Source organism: Hibiscus syriacus, unplaced genomic scaffold, assembly GCF_006381635.1.
Source record: "Hibiscus syriacus cultivar Baekdansim isolate YM2019G1 unplaced genomic scaffold, ASM638163v2 tig00112281_pilon, whole genome shotgun sequence".
Lineage (NCBI taxonomy): Eukaryota > Viridiplantae > Streptophyta > Magnoliopsida > Malvales > Malvaceae > Hibiscus > Hibiscus syriacus.
The window spans coordinates 1,343,724-1,370,081 of NW_024063292.1; the positions used below are offsets into that span (position 1 = coordinate 1,343,724).

Consider the following 26,358-nt stretch of genomic DNA (forward strand, 5'->3'; position numbering starts at 1 on the left):
TTTTTTTTTTCTTTTTTCTCTTTTGCTTTGATTGAATCTTCGCACTTGGCATTTCGTTCACCTTTCAGTATCATCTGAATCAATGTCTTCACTCATGCGAGTATATTTTCTCCACCTTGCCCCTAGTGTGGAGGGTGATCCTTGGTTAGGGTTGAATCAGAAGAAAAATACTATAGGCTCAAAAGGGGACATAAGGGATATATATTTTCTCCTGTTGTGAAGGGATGAAGAAAGAAAGCCGTTCATCATTTCATACATGGAAGTCCTCACAGAAGAGGTATCCCCAAGAGGATAGATTTTCAGGATTATTTTATTCACATGAAAACAGTGCAATTAATGCATGGTAGAATTATTCCGAGTGAATTCTTCTTTCTGCATCTTGCCCCTAACATGTCTCAATGTTCATGCTCCCTGCGAGATGCCCCAAGTTGTATCTTAGAAGAAGGCTCATGTTCAAATGAACAACTCAATGCCTTGGGTTTTAATGGCATAAAAATGTCAATTTTGAGTCTAAAAAGACAATGGTGTAACTTTATTTGACTCAAAGAAAGGTATGGGTGTATCAAAAGATAAAGGCAATGTTCAAAATTTTAAAAGGAGGTAGGTAATGTCAAAATTTGGTCTTTTGGTAATGGCCATGAGTTTTGGGTAAAGAATCAATGTATTTTATTTTGGGGTTTGAAACAGGATAAGAAAGGTCTAATCTTGCCATATGTCTATAATTCTTGAAGAATTAAAAGAATCCTTAATTCATTTAATATTCGAAGAACTAAAGATTAAAATTTGTTCAATTGCTCCACCTTAGAAAGTAGCATAAATTCAATCGTTTAAAAGATTAAGCAAACATGAAAGATCAAAGACGTGTTCAAACAAAACAATCCTCTAAGTGCAAATGATATATGCAATGTCCCTTTCTTCGGCTGTCCATGCCCCTGAATCCATCAGGTTTTGGATCTCGCGCTTCAGCGCCTTATAGTTCTCAGAGGAATGTATGGAGCATCCTATGTGGCAACTGCAAACAGCTTCAACATCGTAGCCCTTAGGATATGTGGACTTTTTTCTCAGATCATCCTGGCAGGCTTAGTCGTACAACCAGCTGATCAGGCTCATTCGTTGTGATTTCAGTTTTTTTTCTTTTGATGTTACAATCTTGCTTCCATGTGGTGTCATGTGGCTAAAACCACTTCATCGAATTCTTCATGAGGAAATTTCATATTTATAAAAATGCTTAAAAAATGAAATGTATATGCAAAATGCAAAAATGCATGAAATTTTCGAGGCATTGATTAAAAACATGTCTGTTATTATAAATAATCATTATTGGGACAAAAGTGTTTTATCTTTTAAGAGACAATAAACATATTTAAAGGTACATCCAGACTAAATCCTCTACACCCTGAAACAAGTTGACTAGTCTTCTGCCTTCGTCTGTCACCGGTCAAATACCCTACCGAACCGCTCCGGCTTCTCTGGCTAAATCGTGCAAGTGACGAGCTGTTTTTTTGTACTTGTTCCCATAAGTATCGAATGACTGCATCTCTGGCTTTCATCCTTTGCTGAACCTGTTCTATAACGGAAAACATCCTCCATCAAAGGGATTATCTGAAGTTCATTGAATTTGTCGACAATGGCTTCCAATTCAGCTATCGTTTTGTTATCTTGTTCTTGTTGTCTTTGAAGGGACTCTCGAGGTCAGTAACCTTTTTCTCGTCTTGCCCCTGCTACCTTTGTCAACCCATTTTTGAAAAGTTAACTTTTGATCTATTTGATTGTGGGCACCATGTCTTCTTGATCGAATGTGACACATAGTTGTCTTCCAGATTATGTCATTTTCTTTCTGAGTCTTTTCTGACCAAAGCCAGACCCCTGCGTTTTTCACCTCTTGTATTACAACCCCTTTGTCCATTAATGCAGATCATTCATGTTTTAACAAACACGTTTTTGGTGGATCAACACCTCTTTTAAATGATGCAAATGATTAAAACAAAATAAAAGAGAACAAAAGTAAAAATAGAGTTAGTGAGGTAAATCAAAACAATAATAAAAACGAAAAATCCTACCCCACATGCTTTAATTCCACACAAATCCTAACCGCATATTGTCTAGTTCATATGCTTTGAACAGAAAGTAAAGCATGAAACAAAACAGTCTAGGGTTTGGAATGAGAATTTGGGGTAGACTCTAATTCTCCATAGCCTCCCGGTTTATGTTCTAAAAAATGGTACCCGATTTCTCCTTGTCGGTGCCCCTTGGGCTTAGACCCTTAGTCCTAAGCCCATTACAAGCTTATGTGGACTAAGTTAAACTCGAGAGGAAACATTCCCTTATGCCCATACGAAGAATAAATTCACACGAAGACATAAGGTATATGAATCCCGAAGGTTACTTGCTAGGCGCATACAGTGAATAAATTTACACGAAGCCGTCGCTTTCACCCCACTTAAAGGGTTCGGAGCCGGGTATAGAGTCAGAGATGAAAACTTTTTCAAAATTTGAAATCATTGAAAAAACGTCAGTACAACTATTTACTTGAAAAAAAAAAAAATCAAAGATAAATAATTGGAATCGAATAAATAAATTAAAATTTAAACTTGTAATTTTGCTAAAAAAGATAACCAAAAATTAATTTCGGTCTGACTCACTTACCTGTCCCCAGCGAAATCGCCAAGCTGTCGTAAATGTCTTTCGGTTGGACCCTGGAATTGGGCTTCGACTTGAAAAATGTGGATTGGAGTCGCCACCGACTATTTTAAAACGAATTTAGGTGGGTCGGACACCATCTTACATGATCTGCGTTTTTACCAGAACTGTGTCAGGTTCGGGAGTCGGTTACGGTCAAGGAAGGATTAACACCCTTGAACTGCCCTTTCGGTACCAATTAATTTGCCGGTTGTCTTAGTTGCAAAAATTCGAAATTAAAATTAAAATTTAACAGACCCGATTCAAATTACTTACAATTGATTGATTTGAATACCTTAAAAGATAAAAAACGTTAGATTCATAGCGGAGTATAAAATCGAATTAGGATAGTAAGTGTGCAAATGTGAGAATAATAAATAAAACAAGAAAAAATGAAAATAACAAAACACGTAAAAATTATAAAAATAAACAAAATGAATAAAATGTTAAAAAACGAGATATAAAATAAAAGGAAAAAATTAATGGAGTAAAAAAATAAAAAAGGTAAAAGAAATTAAAAAGGAATAAAAATAAGGTGTACATATAAAGTAGTATTTACTAAAATAAATAAAAATAATAAATATATAATACTAAGTAAAACAAATAAAAAATAAAGATATACATGATATTAAGAAAAAAAATAATAGAAAAAATAAAATAAAGTAAAAATATAATATATAAATAAATAAAAACAAAAATAGAATATTAAGAAAATATATAAAAACGTATAAAATATAATATTAAGAAAAACAATATACATAGTAAATGGAGAAAAATTAATACATCTATATATATATATATATAATGATAAGATATATATATATATAATAAAAATAATATAATATAAATAAAAAAAGGAATATAGTAAATAAATAAAAAATATAATTAAATATATATATATATAGGGGACGAAATTAATATAAAAGTAAAATTAAAGGGTAAATTTCAAGGTAAATTAAAGATTAAGATTGACTTAGGTAGAATATTAAATACTTTAAAAAATGAACATGCCTCGGGAGTAGATCTAGGTTCGAAACTTCGAAACCCCACCCTTTTTTGGTCATCGGCGCAACCTACACTTTGGGTTATTCAAACCAAATCTCAAGAAAAATAACATGCACATGCGAGAAATGAACGAATCAATGTAAAAAAATGGTACCTTTTATTTCCTTTTTCGAATCGTTTACAATAGCTTTGCCTTTGTATTTTTCGTGCTTCCTCTTTATCTTGTATGTAAATCGTGTCTTACAAATGGGATGATTGCATGTTTATAGTGAAAAAACTAACTATTTTTAGAATCCTATTAACAATAGAATCCTAATGCAACTAGACTCCTTGCTCGGTTGTTGCACGTTTGTTGGTGTGGTTGTTGCTTTAAAAGATATGGTGGTGGAAAAGTCCTCCTAGGAGAGAAAATCTTGCTAGTTCTATCTTTTAAGAAAATAGGTGTCTACACAGAGGAAGACTGGCATCGGCCGGCAGTCTTCCGCCGCCGATCGCCGCCGTCGCCGGCCATCATCCACGGTGGCCGAAAATTCCTAACCCACCAAATCGAAGCATTGTTTATCTTAAACCCAAATCTAAGCTTAGTTTTGCTTAATAATCTACCAAACTCTATAGATCTACGTTAATACCTTCGGCTTTTATACTTCTCGATGGTGTTGAAGCTACAACGACGATAGTAAGCACTCTTTTCAAATTTTTTTCGTTTGTTTGTTGTCGTGGTGTCTCTGTCTTGCTCTCTGTTTTGCTTTGTTGTATGTTTTGGCTTGCTCTCGGGTTGCTGTCGTCCGTTTTTGCTTGCTGTCGATGTTGGTTGCTCCTTCTTTCTCCTTCTTTTCCTTATTTATGTTGTTGTTGGTTGTGCTTTTTGCCCCCTCCTCTATTCGTTTTTTTTTCTTTTCACAGATAATGGCTTTTATAAGCCTTAATGATGTTGCCCTTAGACCGGTCCTAAGGATGGCTTTCGATGAGTCACCAAACTATGGTGATGACTCACCATAAACGCAATGTGTGTGGTTGATATGCTTGCTGGAAACTGTTGGAACGAGGACGTAGAGGGCTGCCATCGTTGCTGGAATTGCAACGTGTAGGGCTGCTCGGGTAAAAATGGCTTACAGAACCCACATTCATGGAACGATCATCGCCTTCAATCACGATTTGCCCTCTCTTTTTGTCAAACAATCCCTTCTAAATCATCATTATGTTAAACTAACTTCCATAAGTCATTTCAGCAAAGCTAAAGTATATGGGTTTTCCCCCCGCCCAACTTAAACAAATCACAACTCTTTTTCATACATAAAAGCGGCCATAAAACTTGCGTTTTTCTTCTGAACATCTTTCCTGAACCATTACTTTGACCTAATGAATCCATTGTTTTTTGTTGATCTCCTTGTATGTAATCACAGAGCTCTCTTGTCTGCTCTTAATGATGAAGGTTTTGCTCTTTATTCTTCAGACAATCGCTCCAAGGTGACACCGGAAGCTATCTCATCAACTGGAACTCATCTGATCCAATCCATGTTCATGGCATGGTGTTTCATGTAGAAACCAGAAAGTTCATGCTCTTGTCGTTCCGAACATCGGACTATCCAGTTATCTGTCTCCTGCACTCGTAAATCTCTCCTCGATTCGTCATGTTAACCTCAAGAACAACTTGTTTCGGGAATATTACCTACCGATGTCTTTGCTGCAACTAGGCTGAAGCTTAGAACTTTCAGGTAATTCATTGTATGGACCTCTGCCAACCGAAAGTCGGGAACCTCAAGAGCCTACAAACCTTGGATCTTTCACGGAATTCCTTCAATGGCACGGTACCTTCATCTATAGTTCAATGCAAAAGGTTAACTGCATTTTTCTCAGTCAAAACTGTTTCATTGGCTCCCTCCCTGAGGAACTTGGAAACAGTTTAGTTGGCCTTCAGAAGCTCAATCTTTCTTACAAACAGCTTCAGCGGCTCGATCCCGGTGACATCAGAAACTTGTCGAATTTCTCGGTACTCTCGATCTATCTCACAATTTCTTCACTGGTGAGATTCCAGCTAGCCTAGGAAGTCTATCCTAGGAAGTGTATATTGATCTCAGTTACAATAATCTTACCGGTCCGATACCACAAAATGGTGCTTTAGAAAATGCGGGACCAATAGCTTTCATAGGGAACCCTCTGCTTTTTGGATTGCCATTGAAGAATTCATGTATCCAGACATTCCAATGCAGATTCTCATACATTATTTCATAATTCAGTTCAGAGTTCCGGCGGAAACTCGATAATAGGTGGTAAAGGAGGTCATTCGAGCTCAAGTCGGGTGGTTAAAAACGTGCATTTGTGATGGCGGGAGGTCTGCTTCATTGGATTCTTGTTCTCTTATTGTACAAGAAGGCCTCCGTCTGCAACGGAGTTAGGAAAGTCACCGGCTATCGTCTCGAAGCGAAATGATGATAGGGAGGGACATCTTCTGCTTTGCGAATAAAGACAGGACACTCTATCAGAAAACATGGAGCAGTGCAACCTGTTCCGTTAGACACCGAGGTCGACTTCGATCTTGAACAACTTCTTAAAGCTTCTGCTTTTGTTAACCTTCGAGCTTGTTGCTTCAGATGACGAGAAGCTGCTCATATATGATTACATAACCAATGAAAATCTTACTGCAGCAATTTATGGTAACTTACTAAATTCTGCTATATGTTTTCCATATTGTGTTCTAGGAATTACCCTGATAATTGTTCTAATATAATCAGGAACCAGGAATCCCCTTTAAACCACTTTCGTAGCCGGTTCGAGTAAAAATCATGAAAGGAATAGCCAAGGGACTAGGATTCTTACACGAATTAAGTCCGAAAAGGTACGCCCATGAAAACTTGAAGCCAAGCAACATTCTTGGTGAAGATATGGAGCCTCGTATTACAGACTTTGGACTCGGTCACCTCACCAACATAACCGATGAATCACCAGAATTCCAGGTGGAGCAACAGATGGCAATCTGGACATCACAACAAAGTTCTCCATAACGAGTTAACTGCGATAAATCAATCCTCAAACGGATCATGTTACGAGCACCGAAGCCTTGAATGACACGAAACCATCACAGAAATGGATGTTTACTCATTTGAAGTGATCTTAATGGAAGCGCCATACTCAAGCTTGCATTAGCCTGCACCCATAAGAGTCCTGATAGGAGATCTTCAATGAGGTTTGTGAGTTAGTTTCGAGAGTGACTTCATAAGCTTAGGGGAAATCATAATACGTTTAGCATCAATTAGATCTGAGGAGAGAGAGTATAGTCAGGCAAATTTCTATATATATGAAAATATTCATTCAGTTTCTCAGAAGAATGTATTCATCATTTACTATGACTGTTAGCAGAATAAATATATATTTAATTCTCTAGGTGAGTCCATTATTTCACCTTTTTCTCTTATTGCCAATGTTTCCTTCCACCTTTAATGACATGAAAATTGATATGATTTTTCTGTTTGTACCCTCATTGAGTAACAACAAGAAGATGGAGAGACAATTCAAACCATAAAACACTTTGTTTGGAACACTACAAATTCAAGAACATCCAAGAAAAACAAACAAAAAAGTAAAAAATAAAATCAAGTCAAAGAGGAAGATCAAATTGTCTACTTATAGGGCGGGCAAGCTACACATACCACTACAAAGTTACCAAGAAACCTACCAAAATTGTTTTCCCAGATGGAAAATCAAGTCATTATGGTTCCGGTGCTGTAATCTGTTGTTCAGCATTGTCTGCATGCAACTTTGCCAGAGCATCAGACAACAGCAATGCTGTGGCTTTCGTCATTGTTTGATACTGTGAAGTCAACATTGGTGGGGTTGGTTGAGATTTGTATATTTGGACTGGAGCAGGGTCATCATCAAGTCTGTTAGTGTTATTCACAGTTTCTCCAGCGGCGACACCAAATGATTGTGGTTGGTGCTGAATTTGAGCCCCTGCAAACCTTGTTTCAGGCTCGATACGAGGTAAATGAATATGTTGGTGTGCTGCTGGAATTTTTTGGTATTGTTGGGAGGATAAGTCAACTACTGATTGAGGTGATGCTGCAACCTCCTTCAGAACCACTTGAGTTGGAATCAAAGAAGCATTTGGAAGAGCTTGAGGATGACCAGAACAGATAGCCGTTGCTTGAACCATACCGTTTTTCACAGGTATATTGTTGGGCTGAGTCGGTGCAACAGGGACATATACATTGATAAGGCTGATTTGATTGATAATGGAGTTGTTGTAGCTGCTGCCGTGGCACCGGAAAATAGACTGGGTAACATGACATAACATGCTGTGTTTCAGGCATGCTCGGCAGCACGTAACGAGTGTCCTCATCAATTACTTGTGTTGTCGTTGAGGTAAATGCATCAGATTTACCGGAAACCCAGAAGCATGAATTGTTTGTGCACCTCAATTCCAGAAGAAGGATCAGTAAATTCTTGTCTGATTCAAAGGGTTAGAACAGAGCATGTTCTCCATTGAAGCAATGTGGCCAACTTGGTCTTGAAAAGCTCCAGTCTGTACGTTAGAAACAGCATTCCCAACAAATTCATCGCTGTTGGAATGAGCAAATTTCAGAGTCAGAGGAAGCATAAACTATGAAACCATTCATTCATCTTCAGCATATATGGAGTAAAATCTAAAAGATCAAACTAAAGCAACCAGCACTGTCTTTTCAGCTCTATTGGATTAAACCCATATGTTGTAACCGGTTTTCGTCCGGGCACGAAATATTTAACTTGACGGGAAAAGTGATATGAATAAATGGTTTTGAAAATAATTTGGGAGTCGCCATCGGACTTTTGGATCAGTAGGTCGAATACCTAAAAAATATCTTTTAAAGAGTTTTAAGAAAACATCAATTAAAAGATAAAATGATCTGCGTTTTAACCAAAATTCGTTCTTTTTAATAATAAAAAGGGATCGTGGTCGGTTACGTTTAGGGAAGGATTAGCACCCTACAACGCCCAAAATTGGTACTTTATTAACTATAAATTGTCTCTATTATTAAAATTTTAAAAATTCAAAAATATTTAATTTATAATTCTACTATTTCAAAATTTTAAAGAAAATATATTAATATACATAAATAATATATTACTTATTTAGAAATATCAGAAAAGTGCTTCTAGGTGCTTTAAGACAGCTCTTTTATTTAATATTTAAAAATAAAAAAAAACATTTTATTTAATATAGTAAGATATTTATTTATTCAAAAAAAAAATATCAGAAAAGAGCTTCTAGGTACCTTAAGACAACTTTTTTCTTGATATTAAAAATAAATAAATATCAAAATATAATTATTTTTCTTAAAAGTAATTTATAAAATTAAATTTATAATAGGAAAATAGAATAAATAAATATTATATATTTATAAGACTATATATATTGACATATTAATAAAGAATAATAATAATAATAGTAATGATAATTAAATATGTATGAACATAAAAAAAAAGGTAACATATGATTAAATAATATTTAAAAATACAATTAAAAAATAATAAAGCTCGTAAAATAAATGAAAATATTTAACTTAGGGACTAAATTATAATATAATAAAATTAAATACCTATTTATAATTAATTATTAAAATTATAGGATTAAAAATGCTATTTTCCTTATTTATTAATTTGATGACTAAAATAAAAATAAAAAAAAATTCAATATCAGATTTAAAATAAATTAAAAATATATACTCGGGATTAAAATATTATTTATTAAAACTAAAGGACTAAATACGTATTTATCCTAAATATATTATTTAATAGAAAGGACTAAAATAAATAAATCTAAAATTAAGGACCGAATTAAAAGGATATAAATTTGATTTAGTGACTAGAATGTAAGAGTTACAAGTTTAGATGGCTACTGAAAGGGTTTAACCTTTAGTTAATTACACAGATACCCCTCCCCCTTAAACGACGTCGTATGGAAGAGGGTTTATAAACCCCAACCGGTTGGCCCTTCGGGCCAACCATTCTTTCTTCATTTCTCTTCTTCTCTCTAACAGAGAGAAGAAGATTTCTCTCTGGCTTCTCTCTAAAATTAGAGAGAAGCCGGCCCGGTCAGCCACCGCTGTCGGCTCCGATTGCTGTCGCCGGCCACCGTCAGCGGTGGCCGGAAATTACAAAACCCACCCAAATCAAAGCCTCTGTTTTTCTATATCTAGATCTAAGGTTATTTTAGCTTAAAACCTTACCAATCGTCGTAGATCTAGGATATTTCTCTTCGACGTTTTGGTTCTCTGATGATTTGTGGAGGCTCTCACGACGGCGATTTTCTCGGTAGTCTCTTTTCTCTTCTTTTGGTTTGTATTTCCTAGGATCGTTGGTGTAGTTCTTGCTTTGTTGGTTGCTGTGTTCTCTTTCTCTGTTTTTTTTTCTTTTCTGTTTTTTTTTTTTGTCGTTCTCTGCCGTCTGTGGCTGTCCTTTTTCTTTCTTGCAGGTGGGGTGGCTTTTATAGCCACCACCGAGGCTCTCGTTGGACCGGTTTCAGAGATGAAAGGCCCGGTGAGTCACCATAGCTATGGTGGTGACTCACCATAGGGCTCAACGTGGGTAGCTTCTCGACGTTATGAAGTGTCGGCAATGGCGGTGGAGGCGTCGGCAGTGGGGCATTGGACCACCTGGCAGTGAGGCGGCGGCTGGGATTCTTGAAGCATCAGAGGCGGCTGGGATTCTGGAAGCATCAGAGGCGGCTGGGATTCTGGAAGCATCAGAGGCGGCTGGGGGTGGCTAGGGTTTAGAAACCCTAGCTGAAACCTTACTAATCGTTTAGGGTTTCTGGTTATCTGGACCGGTTCTGGTTGGTTTATAACTGGGCCGGTCCAGTTGTAATTATTTATTAAATAATAATAATATATAATATTGATAATAATAATAAATAATGATAATAATAATAATAATTATAATAAATAATAATACTAATAATAATATAATTTTAATAATAATAATAATAAATTTAAATGAAAAAAATGATGTCTACAGCTGCCCCTCTTTGCTCATCCTTGTGTTAACAAGAATAGAGCAAAGACGAAAAAGACAATAATTTTTTCATTTGGCTTCTTTCGAGCAGGATAGAAATGTTTGAAAACATCATGCACTGAAGGACTTACAGATGACCGAAGGTTTTGAAAAACATTAAAAAGCTCCTGAAGGCTTTTTGGAAACATCATGCACTGAAGGACTTACAGATGTGGGAAATAGTTTACTAAGTAAGAAAATATGGAAATTGTTTCTTACTATTCAACGATTTCATTTTCAGAAAAGATTGAATGAGAAACTATGGAAATCGTTTTCTCATTATGTTTTTGAAATAACATGTTGATTGGGTAACATGGCCTAATCTCAAGATAATTTTCATTCTTGTGGATTGTATCAATCTCTTCTTCACTTGATTAATATGGAGTGTTGAATAAATTCTTCTCTTTCTTCAGAAGAGTTCTTCTCATTATGAACTTTCCGCTGGGGATGATGTTGACCTATTTCCTGTGATAGAGTCATTCAAAAAGTTGAATAAGCTCTTGATGAGTTCTTCTCATTATGAACTTTCTCTAGAAAGGCTGATGCTAATCTATCTCCTTCTGTGATAGAATTATGCAAAAAGTTGAACAAATTCTTCTTATTATGAACTTCTTCTTCCTTCTTCAGATGAGTTCTTCTCATTATGAACTTCTCTGGAAAAGCTGCTCCATCAAGTGATGGATTTGAGCAAAAGGTTGAACAAATTCTTCTTATTATGAACTCTTCTTCCTTCTTCAGATGAGTTCTTCTTATTATGAACCTTTTCTGGCAAAAATAATCCATCAAGTGATGAATTCAGACAAAAGGTTGAACAAATTCTTCTCATTATGAACTTCTTCTTCCTTCTTCAGATGACGAGTTCTTCTCATTATGAACTTCTCTGGCAACAATAATCCATCAAGTGATGAATTCAAACAAAAAGGTTGAACAAATTCTTCTCATTATGAATTTCTTCTTCCTTCTTCAGATGAGTTCTTCTCATTATGAACTCTACCTGGAAAGGCTGATCCAGCAAATGATGGATTCAAGTAAAAGGTTGAACAAATTCTTCTCATTATGAACTTCTTCTTCCTTCTTCAGATGAGTTCTTCTCATTATGAACTCGAACTGGAAATACTGAATCATCGAATGATGAATTCAAGCGAAAAGTTGAACAAGTTCTTCTCATTATGAACTTCTTCTTCCTTCTTCAGATGAGTTCTTCTCATTATGAACTCGAACTGGAAATACTGAATCATCGAATGATGAATTCAAGCGAAAAGTTGATCCATCATATGATGGATTTGAATCTTTGCTAAAATTTTGAAATTCCTGTCAAATATTCAACATGGATAAATGAATGAAAATGCTCCTATTTTGCAAATGTCTAAATATGATGCATGAATGTTAATGCAATCTTCATTTGACTTCAAAATGGTGAACTCGGTTTTCCTCCACTTCATCATTTATTGCCAGGGTTACCTCTGGATATCAGTGTAGCAACTTATGCTATCAAGCTTGCATTTCTGAAGAACTATCTGATCAACTTGTATCTTTATGTATTCTTTGCTTCATGAAAGTCTCAGAAGAATTGTTTTATTTGTGGAACTCTTGTCGTAGTCAGAATTATGACCTTAATGCCCCATTTTGTCTTGGATAAAACCAACTTTATTTGTTTGGACTTGTGTAGAAATCCCATAAAGTTTTCATCTTTGAAAAGAGAATCTGTCATCTTTAAAAAGAGAATCTATCATCTTTGAAGAGTGTAGATGTAGATATGCCTGACTCAGCAGGGATTAATTAAGAGAGTAGAGTTTGTTCTGATTTGACTCTTGAAACATCACAAGGAGGATTTATTACAATTCCTTTCATGTCTCCACATCTAATTGGATCTCGAACAAAGCAACTCAAACCATATCATGTAAAGATGTTTAACAACAACCTATTATTTGATCTTAGTTGGCTCCAATAGTTTCTTGTTGTTAAAATTTCAGCTCTCTTCTGTGGAAAGAAATCTTCATCATATCTCAACTTCTAATCTTGGGGTTGAAGAAGACAGACTTCATCTTGGATCAAAAATGGAAACCATATGATCACAACATTGGTTCAGCACCATAATCACTGGTTCATAAAACATTTGACAATACATTCATCTTTTCCTGTGGTTTCTGTCGAGATGTAAAACACTTGACAACACATTCATCCTTTTCTGTGGCTTCTGCTCAGATGTTTGTAAAACATTTGACAACACATTCATCCTTTCTTGTGGTTTTTGCTCAGACGTTCATAAAGCGTTTGACAACACATTCATCCTTTTCTGTGGCTTCTGCCAAGATTTCTTAATCATTGAAGCTCTTTGCCTAGTGTTCAAAGCTTTTGAATGATGTCATAAGACCATTTGAGAGCAAAACTCAGTGGAGATTCAAGTGTGATATTAGTATGACCAAAAGTTGGTCAAATTCACAAAATGTACTAGTGTCGAATTGAATAGGAGATATCAACTGATCACGTTTTCATATCGGGCAAAGGCAAATATAATACTGATCACGTTTTCTTCTATAATGAGCGTTGTAAGAATTAGAAACATATCAGCTATAGAGGCCATGTACAAGAAGAGGTTCATGGAATTCTTGCCGCTGGGGATGAAACACCCATGATAAAACCAAAATAGATGAAAACTCAGTTCATCCTGGCTAGCAATGATGATCCCAATAACAACGGGAATAACAGTAATATAAGGGAGAGTCGAGTCTCCCTTTTCAATGTCATCAAGTAAGCAAAAACTGATGTGAAAAACAGCTTCATAATCTCAACATTATGGTTGAAACTAACTGCTAGGAATCTCAAAGAAATATTCCAATCATCACCGACACACAAAAGGCCAAATTCAGATTTCGAGGCATCGAGGAACTGATCCTTGGATCGAATGGTCTACAAAGGGACCATCTTTATTCATGCGATTGTGATGTAGCTTAATAAGGAACACGCTATCATGTGACACATGGTTAAGAAGATTGGGTATTTGAAAACATATTTGCTGAGTAGATATTTTTTCAACAACATGATCATAATGTAACTGCCTGATGAACGAAGCAATTATGTATAGTCAGCTTCATTGTCATTGTTTCACAATTTTCATTCTTCATACCTTTCTGTCTCATTGGAAATATCTGTTCAAGTCAATGATCTTGACAGATGATGATGTGGTTCAGATTCATCAATTGCAGAATTGACAGATTTTATATGTGCTGATCAAATGGCTAAGGTTACTGATGCACTTCTTATGGTAGAAGATAGGAAGCCATTATGCAATGATCCCAATTACAAGCAAAGGCGAAACTTGGGCTATGATTTGTGGAAAAGGAAGAAGCAGAGGAAGCTTGAAAAGAAGCTTCTTAATGAAGATGATAATGCAGTTCATCTTTCAATTTCAATGATTGGTTATGGGATTCCTACCGAACCAGATCAGATAACTCAAAGAATACTTCCAGAAAATGCTATTGAGTATCCTTATTTTTACTATGAGCAAATTCATCTTCCAAATTCAATGATTGTTCTGTCCAACCAAATCAGATAACTCAAAGAACACTTCCAGAAGATGCTATTGAGCCTCCTTATTTCTACTATGAGCAAATTCATCTTTAAAATCCAATGATTGGTTTTTGGGGTTCATACCAAACCAGATTAGATAACTCAAAGAACATTTCCAAAAGATGCTATTGAACACATTATTCTTCTAAATTCAATGATTAGTCTTGTTCAACCAGATCAGATAACTCAAAGAACACTTCCAAAAGATGCTATTGAGCACATTATTCTTCCAAATTCAATGATTGGTCTTGTCCAACCAGATCAGATAACTCAAAGAACACTTCCAGAAGATGCTATTGAGCACATTATTCTTCCAAATTCAATGATTGGTTCTGTCCAACCAGATCAGATAACTCAAAGAACACTTCCAGAAGATGCTATTGAGCACATTATATCCAATTCAATGATTGGTTCTGTCCAACCAGATCAGATAACTCAAAGAACACTTCCAGAAGATGCTATTGATCACATTATTCTTCCAAATTCAATGATTGGTCTTGTCCAACCAGATCAGATAACTCAAAGAACACTTCCAGAAGATGCTATTGAGCACATTATTCTTCCAAATTCAATGATTAGTCTTGTTCAACCAGATCAGATAACTCAAAGAACACTTCCAGAAGATGCTATTGAGCACATTATATTTGTTCCAGTTAATGTTTGGACTAGGATATCCCAGTGCTTATTCGATGTAGAGCCAGAATTTGTAGATTCGAAGCATTTCCATGCTACTACACTGAAAAGGGCTATATTCATAATTCTGCCAATTAAGAACAGATTTTCTCTATTCTGCTTCCTCCATGTGCTGTACATGATGCTTTTCCATTGACAACAAACTGGTGACCTTCCTGGGATAAAGTTGAACTGTTTACAAACATGTACATGAATCCAAATTGACAGAAAGAATCCGTAAGACTTTTGAAGTTTATGACGATGAGTCATCTTCGAGTGTCCAAAAGTATGTTCTTGATGAGTGCCGAAAATGGAATCCAATATGAGTTGGAAGGCATAAAGTTGTTCCGCTTAAATATGATGAAGTGGAAATGTTTCTAGGTTTCCCTAAAAACCATACACAAGGAGGAGAATCTGCTAGAGACATGTTCCTTGGTGGTATCAATGTCCTGTCTCTTTCTCTGAGATCAGTGATGCAGGTTGCCTTCTACTGTCTTGGCATACCTTTGAAAACAGATGAGCAAGAACTGAATGGTGATCAGTTGGAGCAATTGATGAGTAGATTTGTCGAATTCGACCTTGTTATCGGTGGCATCCAGCGTAACAACCTTACTGGAAGAAATAAACATCATCAGGATGAGCTAGACGATTTTTGTTAGTGCATTTCCTTGCATTGATTGCTACAATGACTGTCTCTTCTGCTGTTTCAATATATCCCACTCTTTTTGAATCATGGAACAGTTTAGTTAACAGTAAAACTGGTCATCTTCAACTTTTGGAATCCTGTAACCAATGTTACCCTATATAAAAGGCCTATAAGGGTAGATTCTGTTCCAATGTCTTATTTTGTGCCATAAGTCCTCAAATTCAAATTCAACAATCTTCTGAAGGACATAATGGATATCATCTTGACAAAGAAAATGATCGACATAGAAGAAGTAGCAATGATGTATCAAGACTTGAGTCAGCATCACGGTATAACCAGAGTGCAGGTAGTGACTTGTTCATATCTCTATGATGTAATCTTCTAGAGAACATGAATTAATGGTTGGGGAAAATAATCTGTCTGGTGATGCTTATCGCCTTCAGCATAAGATAAACGATAATCTTTCTTGATGAGCTGCTAATAATGTCATAGGAGAATATCACAAGTTCAATTCTCCAGACTTTCTGGCTTCTTGGACTACTTGCTTTCAAGAAATGCTTCATCATTCTGGCCTTGTTTATTCTTTTTCTTCAATTGAGGTAGAATAGGCAACAATTTCTTTTAGGACCTTCCTCATTTGAGACTGTATTGTTTGAAAATATTTTTTCTCCTTTCTTTATTGAAGAATGAAAGAATTTTGCAAAGTATTACCCCTTTCAGGTTCACAATATAATCGAATCATAAACAATGAGTTTAATGAAAATCAAATAAATCAACTACACTTTTAAATCATTCAAAAATCATAGTTCTATGGCAAGTGTCAAATTATTGACTGATTTGAGATGTAGGTTGATTTTGGTAAAGTAGGTTCTTTCAAGTTGGTTCAGTATGTCGTTTCGGGCTTCCACTAACTTGAAGAAATGGTTGTTATGCTCATCTTGTAGAGATGCTTCTCGTTTCCAGAATTTCAGGAACGTTTTTGAGATGTGTGGTGCTTCATTAAGAGCTTAAGATCGTCTCTTATGTCGTTGTTGCACCATTCAATATTCGAGCCGCCTTTTCAGGTTTTCAACTCGAATCCTCCTTTGGTTTCTAAGATGTTATTTACAAATTTACATCTTGAACCCCCCCTTTTATCATTTTTCATATCATGCATTAAAGATTTTAAAAACCAATTTTTACAAATAAAAATCAATCTTGAGAGGCGGAATGAATTCTGAAGATATTCTCTTTACTTAGAATCCATGTACGATTAAAATGGACTTTTCAGGTACGTAACGTAGGCCATGGCTTATGGTTATGAAAAAAATGGATAAAAAGGCCCAAATAAGTGTTTAAGGATCATCAAACCAAGGATCCATTAATTCTGATGCAATCACCTTGCCTTGCTTAACTTGGATCTGCTTTGTTGGGGATTTTTCCATTAATTGGATCCCTCAAGACTGCCAAATTTTGAATTCATTTCCAATTTCTCATATCTTCAGCATTTCTTGCTCTTCTTGTTTGTACTTGATCAACTTTGTAACTTGAGGCTCAATAAATCACCCATCTTGATTCAATTTTCCTTTTTCTTTTTTTTCTTTTTGTTGTTGTTTTTTTTTCTATTTTTTTCTTATTTGCTGGATGAGTATAATACTTCAACTGCTTTGAGCACCTCCTTTTCCTTTTGCATTTTGGAGGTTTTCCATTATTCTTGATTGGATTGATCTTCAAGCACTCTGTATTTGACATACTTTGTAGTTCAAAACTTTCATGACTTCATGGAAACTTGTCTTCGTAATAAAACTGTATTGACAATCTTTATTCTTGTGAGCCAATATCCTTTACCTTGCCCCCCAATGTAGAGGGTGATCCTTGGTTAGGGTTGAATTAGAAGAAAAATTATTCAGGCTCAAATGGGGACAACAAAGGATATATATATATATATATATTAAAGGATAAATGAAACAATGCCGTTCATCATCTCATACACAGAAACCTTTGTAAAAGAGGTATCCACAGAGGGATGAATATTCAAGATTAACTTTATTTACATGAAAAAATGTAATTAATGCATGATATATTTATTTCAATCAATCACTTTCCCCTTCTTCTTTGAGTATGCCCTAATCACTCAAAATTCTCATCAATGAGTTGGTCCATGATGCCTCATCTTGTCTCTTCTTGCAGTAAAATTCACGGATAATTGAAAGTTTGGTTCTTTTGAGGTCTTTTGGTTTATGATGGTTTTGTGTTTGGAAGGATAATGTGTGACTCTTAAAGTCATGTATATGGTGGAAGGGGTAATCTCATAAACCAACCAACTCTATCCGAGAAGGTAAACATCTAGAGTTGATGTCTCAAAAACAAGTAGAGACATTTCTTTAGAATCTCAGATAAATGTAGTGTCAGGATTTGGTTTTGGTAAGGGTCGAGTAATTGACATTGGATGGGATATTGAAGATATAATTTTACCACTTGCCAATAGATCTATAACTCTTGCAAATTTAAAAGAATATTTAATCTACTTGATACTCAATAATCTCAAGATTAAAACTTGATTCTTTGCTCATAACCATAAAAGCAACACAATTTATTTATTGCACAAAAAGCGGAGAAAGGAACAAAAACAAGTTCAAACAAGATGCTGAAAATAGAAAAGTACTACAGTGGTAGATAACATTTCCACTTTTTTTATTTTATTATGCCTCATTACTCCTTAAAGGTCCATGCTCCTGATTCAATTAAATTCTGAACCTTGCGTTTTAATGCCCCACAATTCTCAGTAGTATGCCCCGTACTTTCCTTGTGGTAAGTATATATTGCATTAACTTCATACCCTTCAGGAATGGTTTTTTTTTTTTTTTTTTTTTTTTTTTTTTTTGTTTAGACTGAACTGGAGTCACAAGATTCCGCTGAACTAGTAATGGGAGCAATTCTTCATATGTCATTGGAATTTCATCAATATGAGCTTTCTCTCGGGTCATTCGATAAGATTTGGTCCCATGATCAGTTGAATAAGATCTCACTGTATTGATCTCAGATTTTCTCTCAATGTCAGTATTATCGAAGCCTCTTATCTTGCCATTCTTGATAGCTATTTCAATCATTTCTCCACACATGATGATATCAGAGAAATTATTAGTGGCAGCCCCTATCATGTGATTAATATAGGGAGATTTCAATGTACTGATGAACAAAGTAGTGAATTCCCTTTCCGTCAATGGTGGATGCACTTGAGAAGCAACGTTCCTCCATCGTTGTGCATATTGTCGAAAGTTCTCATTGCACTTCATATTCATATTTTGTAATGTTGTTCGATCATGGGCCATATCAGTCATGTGCTTGTATTGACTCAAAAATGCTTGAGCTAAGTCTTTCCAATAACGTATTTGAGTACGTTTTAGCTGATTATACCAGTTGGAAGCAGGTCCAGATAAACTATCCTGAAAACAGTGGATCAATAACTTTTCATTCTTCACATAGCCAGTCATGCGACGACAGTACATGGTGATATGAGATGAAGGGCATGTGGTCCCATTATACTTCTCGAAATCTGGAACCTTGAACTTTGGTGGGATAATTAGGTCAGGGACCAAACTTAACTCTTTGGCTTCAAACCCATAAAATGACTCAGCCCTCTCTTTAGATTCTATTTCCTCTTCTATATTTTTCAATCTTTGGATGAGTTTTTTCTTTTCAACTAATTCATTTGAGTCAAGGACCTCATTACAAAATTTATCTGACTTTAACTCAGAAGCAATAGGACAATCAGCGGGAACGAAGCTTCAGCTTGATATTGTGAGTTCTTACCAGCGAAGTAAATCAGTGATTGGATTTCCTGGGGTACAGAGGTGAACTCAGGAATATGAACAGGTGTAACACCCAAAGAATTTGTGGGGTTTTTAACAAAACTCTTTCCAGCAGTCAAATGCTTATTAATCATTTCTTTCATATTGTTCAGTAGATTGATCTGAGAATTAGCTTCGATTTGTGCCAACTTGCTTCTCAATTCCTCTTGTATTTCTTTCTGCTTTATCTCAAATTTGGCTAGCCTATCTTCGGTTTCTTTAAACATTTTTCTTGTGTCGTGCTGAGCGTTCTTGCTTCAAGGAAAAACCAAGATCACTTCGTTTGAAATCCTTATTTTAATGAATGAATGTTTTAATGTATTATGACATGCAAAGATGCCAAATGTAAATATGCAAATGTAAAAATGTAAATGTAAATACAAACGTAAAAATGTACAAATGCAAAATACAAATGCATGTATGAAAAGGTGTTACTCAAGAGTGATCATCTTAGAACAGATTTCATTGAACGCAAAAGTTTCGGTACATCAAACAAAACTTTACATATAGGGATATATTTCATTCCTAACTTCTCCAAAGCCAAATTAGTCTATCAACTTAAGGGACATATTGCTTGTCTGGACTGTAACCTCTTCCATGACATTCTCTTTCATTTTCTGTGTCACTTCTCGAAGTTGCTCATTTTCCCCTATAAGAGATCTTTTCTGTCTAAGAAGTTCTTGAACAAGATCTTCATATGTTGCAGCTCTTTTTCAGCTTGGTGACCCCCGTTATCCATTCTTCTGGGGTGCCTCCTAGGCCAGTATTTTGAAAGGCTTGACTGATCTTTTGAAAATCTTCATGCATGGTTTTCATTTCTGTGCTTAATTTCTTGTTTTGGTCATTCAAGTCCTTCAAATAATATGCTTGAGCTTCATAAAAATCTCCACTACTCTGAATGTCCTGACTGATGCTCTTACCATAGACTGCTTTTGGTATCAATCTGGTAGGATCTTTGTGTAATACTTTTGGTATTAATATAACAGGATCTCTGTGTGCTTTGCTTGCTTCCATCCTTGGAGTTTCCTCAGGATGTCTTTCTTTGGCCGCATCATATTTTGTTTGATCATAAAACTTTTTGTCCATTTACGATTTCTTTCCAATATGATGAACAGTCTTTCCAGTAAACACCTTTTGGTTATGCCATGATCATGTAATGCAAACAAAAGAAATCAAATATAAACAAGTTAGAGCAATGTAATATACATGAAAAAAAATAGAATAGTTAGTACCAACTAAAAAAAACTGTATATCAATGTATAAATCTTAACCTCGTGCTTTCTAGTTCCATGCTTTGTTTGGAAAATTTAACTTAACCGCACGATTTCTAGTTCACATGCATTTATTCAGGAAAATGAAAAGGAAATAAAATAAATTAAAAGCTAGAGCTTATTTCTCCTTTGTGTATACCTATGAACAGAGGTTCAGTATTGTCTTAGATCAGAAGAATTTCTAGGGTTCATTATATGCAGAGTTTCAGTTCTAGGAGTAAAGGTACTCGAATTGTTCTTGTTGATGCCCCCTTGGACTGTCAACCCTCAATCCTAGTCCATTACAGACTTAAATGGATCGAGTTCAATTTGAGGGGATACATTTCTCTATGCCTGACACGGAGAATAAATTCTCACGAAGACATAGAGCATATGAACCCCGGAAGTTACTTGCTAGGTCTGACACGGAGAATAAATTCTCACGAAGACGTTGCTTTCACTCCCACTTAAAAGGGATAACTCAATTATAGAGCTTTATGTAATGTAATGCAAGTGTTGTGTGTGAGGAGAAATGTTAAACTTTTGACATAAAAATAAATACTGAAATAAAATACTTGCAAATAAAATAAAACATATAAATATTATAAAAATAATAAATAAATAAAAAGTTTGAAAAGAAAGAAATAAAAATTAAATATATAAATTTTTAATTTTTAACTAATAGAGACGATTTATAATTAATTTTTAAAAGTTTGACAAGTCCCCAGCGGAGTCGCCAAGCTGTTGTAACCGGTTTTCGTCCGGGCACGAAATATTTAACTTGACGGGAAAAGTGATATGAATAAATGGTTTTGAAAATAATTTGGGAGTCGCCATCGGCCTTTTGGATCAGGTAGGTCGAATACCTAAAAAATATCTTTTAAAAGAGTTTTTAAGAAAACATCAATTAAAAGATAAACTGATCTGCGTTTTAACCAAAAATTCGTTCTTTTTAATAATAAAAAGGGATTCGTGGTCGGTTACGTTTAGGGAAGGATTAGCACCCCTACAACGCCCAAAATTGGTACTTTATTAACTATAAATTGTCTCTATTATTAAAATTTTAAAAATTCAAAATATATTTAATTTATAATTCTACTATTTCAAATTTTAAAGAAAATATAATATACATAAATAATATATTTACTTATTTAGAAATATCAGAAAAGTGCTTCTAGGTGCTTTAAGACAGCTCTTTTATTTAATATTTAAAAATAAATAAAAAAAACATTTTATTTTAATATAGTAAGATATTTATTTATTCAAAAAAAAATATCAGAAAAGAGCTTCTAGGTACCTTAAGACAACTTTTTTCTTTGATATTAAAAATAAATAAATATCAAAATATAATTATTTTTCTTAAAAGTAATTTATAAAATTAAATTTAAAATAGGAAAATAGAATAAATAAATATTATATATATTTATAAGACTATATATATTGACATAATTAATAAAGAATAATAATAATAATAGTAATGATAATTAAATATGTATGAACATAAAAAAAAAAGGTAACATATGATTAAATAATATTTAAAATACAATTAAAAAATAATAAAGCTCGTAAAATAAATGAAAATATTTAACTTAGGGACTAAATTATAATATAATAAAATTAAATACCTAATTTATAATTAATTATTTAAAATTATAGGGATTAAAAATGCTATTTTCCTTATTTATTAATTTGATGACTAAAATAAAAATAAAAAAAAATTCAATATCAGATTTAAAATAAATTAAAAATATATACTCGGGATTAAAATATTATTTATTAAAACTAAGGACTAAATACGTATTTATCCTAATATATTATTTAATAGAAAGGACTAAAATAAATAATCTAAAATTAAGGACCGAATTAAAGGATTATAAATTTGATTTAGTGACTAGAATGTAAGAGTTACAAGTTTAGATGGCTACTGAAAGGGTTTAACCTTTAGTTAATTACACAGATACCCCTCCCCCTTAAACGACGTCGTATGGAAGAGGGTTTATAAACCCCAAACCGGTTGGCCCTTCGGCCAACCATTCATTTCTTCATTTCTCTTCTTCTCTCTAACAGAGAGAAGAAGATTTCTCTCTGGCTTCTCTCTAAAATTAGAGAGAAGCCGGCCCGGTCAGCCACCGCTGTCGGGCTCCGATTGCTGTCGCCGGCCACCGTCAGCGGTGGCCGGAAATTACAAAACCCACCCCAAATCAAAGCCTCTGTTTTTCTATATCTAGATCTAAGGTTATTTTAGCTTAAAACCTTACCAATCGTCGTAGATCTAGGATATTTCTCTTCGACGTTTTGGTTCTCTGATGATTTGTGGAGGCTCTCACGACGGCGATTTTTCTCGGTAAGTCTCTTTTTCTCTTCTTTTGGTTTGTATTTCCTGGGATCGTTGGTGTAGTTCTTGCTTTGTTGGTTGCTGTGTTCTCTTTCTCTGTTTTTTTTCTTTCTTTTTTTTTTTTTGTCGTTCTCTGCCGTCTGTGGCTGTCCTTTTTCTTTCTTGCAGGTGGGGTGGCTTTTATAGCCACCACCGAGGCTCTCGTTGGACCGGTTCCAGAGATGAAAGGCCCGGTGAGTCACCATAGCTATGGTGGTGACTCACCATAGGGCTCAACGTGGGTAGCTTCTCGACGTTATGGAGTGTCGGCAATGGCGGTGGAGGCGTCGGCAGTGGGGCATTGGACCACCTGGCAGTGAGGCGGCGGCTGGGATTCTTGAAGCATCAGAGGCGGCTGGGATTCTGGAAGCATCAGAGGCGGCTGGGATTCTGGAAGCATCAGAGGCGGCTGGGGGTGGCTAGGGTTTAGAAACCCTAGCTGAAACCTTACTAATCGTTAGGGTTTCTGGTTGTCTGGACCGGTTCTGGTTGGTTTGTAACTGGGCCGGTCCAGTTGTAATTATTTATTAAATAATAATAATATATAATATTGATAATAATAATAAATAATGATAATAATAATAATAATAATAATAATAATAATAATAATTTTAATAATAATAATAATAAATTTAAATGAAAAAAATGATGTCTACACCATAATTGATCGAAGTTGCTTCCAATCCCCACAACTTTAACCAGAAATGAGTTAGAACTTCGATTCTCAAGGTTAAATCCTTCAATTTGAACACTAATCATGACATTCAAGCCTTTCCTATCCCATTAAACCTCTGAAACAACTGTTTATCCAATGATTAAGTACTAATGAGCTCATTCCATAATCAGCCAAAACGAATCAAAAACAATAGAAATCAGCAAAATATCTCCCAATTTTCATTTACATGGAATCCCTTTTTTCCACGAAAAAAACCAAACGATTGGACTGCTAGCTGCCTCTAAGAGAAAAAGGAAACAGAACCATTGAGCAAAAACAGTTTTTTTAATACACTAAAAAACTCCTTTCTTTTATATATAAAGGACCCAATATGTTTTGATTACCTTGATATTGAATCAGGCGAGTGTTTAATTGGAGGCAAACCGGACAAAGAAATCGAAGAAGGAGTAGAAGCAAAAGAAGAAAAAGTTTCCAAAGAAATAGATTCAGCCTGTTCTCCACTTTCACCTCCAAACCCCACTCTTTCACTCCTCAAAGCATCGCCAAACCAACTCTCTCGTTTCGGATGAGTCAACTCGGCTTTATCGATATTTCCAACAGGAAAAAGATACAACCTGATACGTGAAGACACAGCGGTGGAGCTAAAAGAGAGTCTCTTGTGCTCTTCCAACATGATTTGGAGATCATCATCGGTTGAGATGGAAATGAGCGAGTCAAGGTCGTGATTCGGGATTTGGTATTTGAGAATAAACGGGGTGGCCAGGCGGAGAAAGGTGGAGAGGTGAGGCAAGAAAGTGTAAGCGTGGTGAAGGTGTTGTCGGTGGTGGGGATGTTGAGTAAACGGTTTTCGCCACCGAAATAGTAAAATGATTTGGATTGGAGACGTGGGATGATAAGGCCGCCGAAGCTACACATTAGTCTTAGCTTTGGGGCGGAGGAGGGTGGCGGATCCATGGCGGTGGAAGGAGGGTCGGGCTGTGGTGGCGGGCGGTGTTGTCTAGTCTAGATCTAGTTAAGTAATAAAAGCAGACAAGTTGGAGGGTGTGCAGCGTATATTTTAAGAAATAATATAAAGGAAGACGAGAAACTTAAATTATGGAAAGGTTAAAGAAAAACAAAGGCTTGCAAATTGCATGGTGAGTGACAAGTGGACTGGACATGACAGCTAAGCCATCTCATCTGTTCGAATGAAGTTGGGATAATGAATACTTATTTTTGGATATTCGATATTGTCATGGATTGACATAATATTTGATGCATACCATATATTTATGTATTATTAGATAAATATTTATTTTTTTCTAATTTTATAATATTTAAATGATATAATTTTTTTTATATTATAAGAAAAATAATATCAATTGAATTGAAATTTAGTCTTACTAAATATTAACCTTGTAAATATAAATCCTTAATTACACGTGTTTAGATTTAGATGTTTGATTTTTCACAATTGCTTTTCTTCAAATTTTTATTTTAAAAGTAGAAAATATTTGATGAATTGAAGTAAAATGATGATTAGCAGTAAGGTGTCTACACACAACTTGCATAATATAACTATTCAGCTTACTCTTAATGAGAAAGAATATAAAGAGTTCGACCCATTCGAAGTTTTCCAGAAACAGAATACAAAGCAATAAATCAGAAAGTTTTCAATAGTATTCGAAAGGTATCATCTTTATTTTATTTTTGTATTTTTCATACATATGTTTGAATGAAAAATAAAAATTTGTATAAATAAAACAAAAAGACCAGAACTTTACATGTAAAAATAGAGAAAACCGGAAGTTTAAAGGAAGAAATTTACTTGAGTCATCAAATCTTCATCGGACGGTAGTCGGAGTGCATAAGAACCGAAGGGTCAGAGCTCGGTTTGGGGCTTATTTTGTGGTTTCTTAAGGTGTTTTAGCCTAAGATAAACACCTAGGGGATTAGATCTATAAAAAAAAGGAGTGATTTGGTTGATTTTGAGAATTCCGGCCACCATGTGCGACTGCCGGAGCGGTGGCCGGACGAAATCTGACGGTGGTTCACAGTGGCTAGCAGTTGACCGGCCGAACCTAAGGGGAGAGGATATCTATCCTCTCTCTCTCTATTTTTCCTCAAAGCCACTCAAATGAGCAAAATGAAACTAAAATTAGTGGTATATATAGATAAAATTAAAGGTAAAACTACAACATAAATTCCTCAAACTTTACGCGTGTTTTACAAAATGGTCACCAATAAGGACCTAAATTGAAATTTAACCATTTTCACGTGTAGCTTAATTTATTTTGGTAAAATCATGATTCAACCCTCTTAAGATTAAGCGCGTTTTGCATATTAGTCCCTAAAAGGACTATTTTTTAATTTTTCCCTTTTAAGCCTGATTATTATTTTTTGGGTTTATTTTATTTACATCACCTATATATTTATATTTCAAAAATTATATTTATTTTATTTCAGTCCTGTGATTTTTATTTATTTTAATTTGATACCCTTATTTTATTTTAACTTTGCTATAATAATTTATTACATTTATTTTAGTTTTTAAATATTTTTAGTGTTATTTCCGATTCCAGTAATCTTATTGCTTACTATTTGTGTTTTGATCCTTTATTTTTCATGATTATATGTATTATATTATTTTA

At 34.8% G+C, this 26,358-nt stretch overlaps 1 protein-coding gene and 1 pseudogene across 2 annotated transcripts; one reads left to right on the plus strand and one right to left on the minus strand.

The window, feature by feature from the left end:
* The first annotated feature begins 5,043 nt into the window (after window positions 1-5,043).
* LOC120177073 lies at window positions 5,044-6,881 on the plus strand (annotated as a pseudogene).
* A 279-nt stretch (window positions 6,882-7,160) lies between these two features.
* On the minus strand, window positions 7,161-24,768 carry LOC120177074. Of its 2 annotated transcripts, none has more exons than XM_039183316.1 (2): window positions 24,112-24,768; window positions 7,161-8,240 (listed from the first exon to the last, which is right to left on the minus strand). In XM_039183316.1, the coding sequence occupies exon 2, from the start codon at window positions 8,018-8,020 to the stop codon at window positions 7,391-7,393; it is 630 nt and encodes a 209-aa protein (XP_039039247.1). In that variant the 5' UTR covers window positions 8,021-8,240; window positions 24,112-24,768; the 3' UTR covers window positions 7,161-7,390. Both variants share the same exon structure in this region, with proteins under 2 accessions (XP_039039247.1, XP_039039248.1).
* Between the last annotated feature and the right edge of the window lie 1,590 nt (window positions 24,769-26,358).

Excerpts from the sequence above, each read along its gene's own strand:
- LOC120177074 (XM_039183316.1), bottom strand. The coding sequence starts at position 8,020 with ATGAGGACACTCGTTACGTGCTGCCGAGCATGCCTGAAACACAGCATG.